The following is a 7550-nucleotide window of genomic DNA, read 5'->3' as shown; positions in this document are numbered from 1 at the left end:
ACAGAGCAGACCGAAGCTACGCTTTACTCTTAGCTGACTCTTAGGCCCAAATCATCCTCCCAGCAGAGGTTAATGTAACCTGGAGCCTAGCTCCATGATCCCGGCTGATAAAAGGCTCCTTGGCTCGTTGGAGCGCCGCATTAATATTGTCAGTGAGATGCCGGGATTGGACCTTGGCGGCAGAGGAGGATTTTTCCTACTCCCTCAGCAGAGACTGATCCTTGCACAGACAAGTCATAACAGCGAAGCTAACGCTAGTCATAACACACACAATTCATCAATGAAAACCGCCCATGTCAAGGAGGTTTTCTCTTTTCCCTTCTCCTGGCTCACTGAGTCAAACACACCCCTCTTCCCTGTGCGTAAGGCTGCCGCATTGTATCTCTGACAACACACACGAAGCTCATTAAGGCTGTCAGAGGGAGCAGAAAGGCAGAGTCGCAGGGGAAATACCCAGACCTTGAAGCAGACTAGTGACGTGCCACACACACAAATACACACGCACTCACTCACAGGGTTAGGAGCTTTGATTGAGGTTGTTGGCTGCTCTACAACTGTGTCCCCAGTCCCCATGTGGAGAGAGGAGACCCCTGGTCCTATCTCATGGCCCCTCTACCTGCAAGTTCAAGGTATCTCTGTCGTTAGCAGCTGAGCTCCATCATTACAGCCTCCTGTTTCACAGCAACACTGCTCTAATAAGCAGTGGCAGCCATCTTTGGTAGACTCTGATAGCAGGGGCTCTTCTCGTTTTCTCCTGTCGTCAAAGATGAAAACAATACTTTAGGGGTGTGAGAATTTATCATTAGACCGATCAGCACGGCTGTAAATTTCTCTTCTCGCTGTGCATTTCTCCTGGCCTCCCTGGTACCAAACGAGTCCAAGGTAATACACAAAAGGGTCAGGGTTTTCCCTTAATCCAAGGCAGGTACTTCAGCACGGCCGAATACAAATGACTGTGTCTAACCTGCCTCACACCCATAAATATGAGCAGTCCAAATTGCTGACTCAATAAGCAGCCAGGGAGGCTGGACTTCATTAGAGTCGCTGAGCTTTATGAGACACAGCGAGGCTGGAGCGCAGATGGCACCGATAGCAAAAACTTTAATCTCAGACCTCAACCTCTCAGAATGTGTTATTTTTCCTATTGATTTTTTTTTAAACTCTAGAACATAAGGAGGACAGCTGTATGCAGGATAATAAATGAAACTGTATTAGGCTGTTAAGAACAAAGCTTTAAAACAATAAGCTCTGTCAAACCACATGAAATGCCAATGTAATGGCTAAGCAGTTGCATTGAGCTTTTGCCGTTGTAACCCACACCTGTGTGTCTTGTGACACACCTGTGTGTCTTGTGAACATGAAGTGACAATGGGTTGATGCAGAATTTAGCTATATGGCCCCCAGTATTTGGAAGCCTACCAGAGGACCTAAGGGGAGCAGGGACTATTGACTATTATCTTAAAGTTTTCTTTTTATCTGTTATTTATTACTCATTTTATTGCTTGTCTATATGTCTTGGTGTATTACATTGCCTTTTGATATGCTGTTTTTCAAATGATTACAGTACACATTGAGTAGAAAAGTAACTATGCATTGAAGGTTAACACACCAAAGAATTTCACTCAATGGTATACTGGTACAGTGATGTGACAATAAAAAGACTCGACTTGAAAGGCATTACATCTTTTAATATTTTTAATGACAAGTCTTTGTGATCTTATATTTCTTTTTATACTGTACTAGTTCTGATAGCCGTTGGAGCAGACAATCAGTAATTACTAATTTAGTCCATTATATGCCACCCCCCACCCCCAGAACCCAAGATCCTTATATTGACACAAATCGACTCCAAACTGCTCATAAGCACATAGCTAGATTCTGTAGGCTGAGAGGAATCCAATGATGTCCACCTTGGCATTGACATATGGTCGATTTTGCTGACTTTTAGATCGAGCAGAAGATGACCAATTACATGCAACACTACTGTTCTGATCCCTAACACTTTTAATATTAGGTGAGCGGAGTAGAACAGTGAAAATTAGCATCATGTCTAGCAGACATTTTCTGTTTGGCCAGTCCTGTGTGAATGATAGCTTGGTTTAGCTAGCGTCAGCGAGCTAGCTAGCTAGCTACTATTGTTAACAATGGAACCTCACAGACTCCCGCTTATGATGTAAAAGGAGTCTCTAATGATGGCTTGCATTGGCTAACATTATCAAACTAGCTAGAGGGTATTGCAGGGCTTAAAGCAGGAAAAAATCATGTGCCTGAAAAAAATTTTTAGAGAGCGGGGGGGGGATGATCAATCGCATACCTTAGTATGGATATTCGGACACGGCCATGGACAAGGCAAACAATAAGCACAACCAAGTTCCGTCCACCACATTTCACACAAGAGGAGCAATATTATAGAAATATGAACTATTGGCGTAACACAGTCGCTACAGGCAGGAAGGAAAAGCTGGAAAAATACTGCCTATCATTATCCTCCACATGAACACGAGTAGGCTAGATCATTGGGCTATTCTTATGGCGTGTAAAGCAATTGTAGCCTATATCAATATATCTTATTATTTCAGCTGCCACCCCTAGACTGGCAGTGGACGCTTAAATAAAGCAAATGTAGGCTATAGTTTTTAAGTTTCAGGTTGGAGTAACCTAGACAATGTGATATCTCTATACAAGAGGAACTAAAAGATGCTATTAAGATGGAAAAAGTGGCATTGGTGCCATCACAATTCAATTAAAATGTAGTCTACTTCTCTTTGTTCCTAGGAACAGGAGGCTAGTCTAATAAATCATCATTAAAGACTTTTTTTTAAATGAGTGTTTTTACTTGGTTCTTCGCATCACCCACAGCCTACACGAAACTACAGGTAGGCTAAATGCAAGCCAGCGCATTGTCTACGACTGTAAATGCACAAGTCGTAAAGGCTCAAGCAGCTGTCATTCTGCAATTTTTCATATGATATCGGGGAAAGCCAAAAAGGGTTTGTTGGTTGTAAAAAGTGTTCTTAAGAAGCTCTCACTGTTCGCGCCCTGCAGATTATTTTTTAATTCGCACACTGAAGTTCGATATAGAATCTTAACGTCCATATGCCTTTTTCCAAGTGAATTGATCGGTCAGCGGGCAGTGCTTCATACGTTTTGATCCTTAATCTGGAATTTAACCTGCCCCGGTGCAGGTTAGCTCGGCAGCATAATATATATAGCGATATAGCACGGTGAAAAGTGAACCACCTTCGTGTTACGGATAAACCAGCCTTGAACCTGAAGTTATCGCACTAACCCCGTAATCCTGTTTCATAGTACAGGGCCCTGGCATCCATCCTCCTGAGCTAGCTGCTAGCCAACGTCAGAGATTTTATATAGAGAATATTTGCTAATGTCAACTCGGAGCTTCCTCGAGTGTCGCGCGTTGTCTAACCTGACTGAATGAGAGACTACGAAAACATGTTTAAGGCCCGCCCTACTCTGCCTCTGATTGGCTAGAACTCCTTCGTTACCTTGAGTAATTATACCATTGGTAGTTGGAACTATCCCTTCGCTTTGCTTTAAAACAACAGAAAAAAAAAAATCCTGCACCAGAATATTCCTGCGCCGGAATTCCGGCACCGTGCCGGAGAACTTTAAGCCCTGGGATTGTTTTAAAGAGAAACTCACAACTATGATAGATAGTATTCCCTTCAGTGAGGACAAATTCTTTCTCTCAGACCACACAGTCAAAATGTGACAAAAGCTGCATTTGTATCAGGACAGGGTTCTATTCAGAACAGTATTTCTATTCAGACCAGTATTTCTATTGGCTGGCTTGACTTCGGTGCACTAGATATGTACGCCGGAGCAGTGCACTGTGAAAGAACAGGTGGCTCTAGAGCAGTATTTTATGTTAAAATTAGCCAAAAGTTATTAAAAATCCGTCCCCGTCACTGTTTGCCCAGGACCGCTGCGGGTACCCGTGCCAAATATGAATGCCGTCAGGCCAAATGTGGCTGAGGAAAATATGGAAACACATACAGAGATACAAACAGAGATACAGACATCTGGTCATTTATGAGTTAGATGCCTCTCTATATATTCTTTGTTCTGTTGTGAAACAAACAGCAATGCAGCCAACCACAGTATGAAATGTGCTATAAAGTGATTGATGATGATGATGAATCTGTTTGCCAATTTTCCATGACACTTCCTCCAGATATACAGAGAACAATCAAATTTAAAGCGAGGACGTGCACATACTGTCCAAACATGGTCCATGTTTTGGGCTAAAATAGCCTACTTATATGTCCTGTCAGAAACTAACCTAAAACAAAGCAATAACCAATGGGGGACAGCTCAGGACTGGGCAATAGCTAGTCAGGAGAAATAATCACAGCACGGAAAAGGGTGGAGAATTGGGACTTAGGGAGAGGGGGGGTGCGTTGTGGGAGTTGTGGTCCTCTTACCTGCTGTGGTGGTGGGCGTGGCTGCATGTAAGGTGGCTGTGTGGGTGCTGCGGGCTGCTGCTGAGGTGGGCTGAAGTACGGGGGCTGGCCCTGCTGGCAGTACTGGCCCTGCTGCTGCCCATACTGGGCTGCCATCTGCTGAGAGATGAGAGACGGGACAGCAAGTCAGAGACATGCATAAAAAATATGCCCTACACTCCCAAATCCACATGAAGCACTGCAAGTGAACACTCATCATGCCTGGGAAGGTCTTTACCATGTCCCCTCGTTGACTAACAGCACTGTTCTGTTATGAGCTGGACACTGGGGGTTAGGCTAGTTCCAAAAACAGGGCCTGGACAGTGTGGCCTGGACTAATGATGTCAACAGTACTCTGTTGACATCATTAGCACGCAGCTTCTGCCTCCATTCAGTGCAAGCTGTCGTTTTTGAAGTCTGACATAACCCGTTTTTAGGGAACATCTGCTACTGGCACATGCCCACACCTCACTTAGCCTACATTCGGGCCATATGCCCGAGTGCTTCAATAAAAAATATTAAAACGAAAAACCAACTGCACTGATGAGAATAAAGTCTGTGATCATAACAGAGCATCAGCACAGGCTATAAGCATAACACAGCCACCCATATGAACATAATAGAGCCCCATGTCTTTCCGAGTCAGTGACACAATTATTGTGACAATACAACACACTCCTACTTTAAATCCCAGACCCTCCACAACCTTCCTTAACCCACACGTCTGATGCTGAGGCATCACATGCATTCCTTGGGAACAGGGTAGTCTTGTAACTGTAGGCATCACTCGACCAGTCGACAGCTCCTTAAGCCCTGAGGGCGTCGAGTCTGTTTTTCCACACATGAGCTCATCACTGTGGAACTGAGACGCTGATGTCTGAGAGTCTAACCCCCCAGCACCACCTCTCTCTCTCTCTCTCCCTCTCCTGTCTTTCACTCTTTTCTTAAAGTCTATGTGTTTGCAGTCCCAGGCCAGGCCAAGAGCATCTCAATGACATACCAGCGGCATCAACGCTGGGAGACACCAGAGGTAAGACCCTTTCAGCTTCTCTGTCCAGGGTCTGCCTGCATTTAATGGTCCCGGTCTCGCATCAGATAACGACTGCGATCTATATATATATATATATATATATATATATATATATATATATATATATATATATAAGGGACAACAGGCACAGCTAAGCCTTGCTATCACTTCAGCAGGCTTAATCAGGTGCTGCCAACATCTCCATGGCCTGCAGGTCTAAACAGCTCAGCTGTGAAATAAGAACTAGCCATCAGTGGCCAGCTGAAAGGAGGGGGGCTTCACTTCAGCCTATGTGTTCACGATCACAGCGGGTCACGATTCCACTCTTATCTTAATATTGCACAAAGTCTCTACACAGTAGCCATGTTTCCATGAAGCCTTTTTATGCGCATTTTGAAGTAGATCGCATTAGAAATTTTATGGAAATGGCAAAATTCAGGAAAAAAGTCCTCTAATTCACAAAAAGTGGAAACAGATTTGCCGAATAAACTCTGACGTAGCATTCAACTCACGTGACTGCCGAGATTCACTTTTTTTTTTCTTCTTTTTTGCGAACTATCAAAAGTTTGCTTAAGATTCGCTTGACATTTTATGGAAACACAGCTAGTGACGGCAATGCAGCAGCATACTAGACCCCTTCCTCCAGTTAATAAAATCTCACTATAGTTTTAGAGCATATCACGGAGCAAGCAGTAACATTTCACTGTGCACTGTTATACTTGTAACAAATAACATCTGAAACAACATTGCACGCATTCCTTAACCAGCCTCTGACTAGAAGCATACCACCAAAGTCAAGGCAATCATGGTATAATGAAGAGGATAGCTTTGCGCGGTCTTTTAACACATTTTAGCCAGGGGTGGTTGAGAACAATAGCAGGTGAAAAAAAAGAAGCCAGAATCTGGGGAAAGCCATGAGCCGAGACTGCATCCAAGTCCTGAGGAAAATCCATTCCTAATTATCTTGAAATATTAAGGCTGAACTTTGAATGGCATCTCTGATATAGACTGTCTGCTCTGCTGCCTCCTCTCTCCACACGGCCATGCTCTCTCTCTCCTCCTCACAACCTCCTCCTCCCTCATAGCCCACCCCCTCCTCCTCCTCACAACCTCCTCTTCCACCTCCACCCTCTCCTCCTCCCTCTCCTTCATAACCTTCTCCTCCCCCACGTCCTCCTCCTCCTCCACAACCTTCTCCTTGTCCTCCACCACGTCCTCCTCCCTCTCCTCCTGCTCCACAGCCGCCTCCTCCCTCACAACCCCCCCACTCCTCCTCCACCTCCCTCTCTTCCACTCTCTCCTCCTCCACAACATTCTTCTCCTCCTCCTCCCTCCTCCTCCACCCTCTCCTCCTCCTTCACAACCTCCTCTTCCTCCCTCTCCTCCTCCTTTACAACCTCCTCTTCCTCTCCCCCTCCTCCAGACCATTTGGCCACTCAGAGCAGGGAAGAGAATCAATAGAAACAGCACAGCAGGGCTCCATTGGTATCTGACCAGTTGAAACATCCAATTTCAGGTAGGATCCGTGAGGTAATAAAGGAGATGTCTGGAGGCCATCTGGGGCCCCTCGCAGATAAAAGTCATTACATGCTCCCTCTCTCGCAGATGGGAAAGCAAGCAGACCTGACAAAACTGACACAGAGCAGCCTCGGGTCAAACTGAAAAATGCTTCAGAATGCTAATGACGTACAACAGAGTAATTCTGCAATGGCATTTCCATTTTTAAAAATTTGAAAAATTCCAACAATATGGTTTACGCATTTATATGTTCCTTTGGGATAAAGTGAGACAGGTATTAACACAAGGTTTTTCCTATTGTCTAAGAACAGAGAAAGGTCTGCTAGAACGATGACACTTTGTAAAGAAACAGTGAAAGTCAGCATGACGTTATGATGTACAGTGTTTCCCACCGGATTTTGTGAAACTATGGGGGGTAGACCTCCGACCCTCTAGGGGGGTCTGGGGGCATGCCCCCCCGTACATTTTTTAACATTGTAAATTTTAATGCATCAATCTGGTGCACTTGAAGGAAAATCAAGAAGGTAGAATAAAAATGT

At 44.6% G+C, this 7550-nt stretch overlaps 1 protein-coding gene across 1 annotated transcript in view; it reads right to left on the bottom strand.

The window, feature by feature from the left end:
• Positions 1-7550, bottom strand: part of arid1b (AT-rich interactive domain 1B) — a gene marked incomplete at both ends in the record, with an annotated part of 63689 nt that overhangs the window by 48712 nt on the left and 7427 nt on the right. Inside the window, one exon of the mRNA XM_084439710.1 lies at positions 4446-4583. Within this exon, the coding sequence (XP_084295836.1) occupies positions 4446-4583 (138 nt within the window). The remainder of the gene's footprint in view (positions 1-4445; positions 4584-7550) is intronic.

Source organism: Borostomias antarcticus (genome assembly GCF_949987555.1).
Source record: "Borostomias antarcticus genome assembly, chromosome: 6".
Classification (NCBI taxonomy): domain Eukaryota; kingdom Metazoa; phylum Chordata; class Actinopteri; order Stomiiformes; family Stomiidae; genus Borostomias; species Borostomias antarcticus.
The sequence above is the reverse complement of the archived record's forward strand: the minus strand, read 5'-3'. Positions and strand labels throughout refer to the sequence as shown.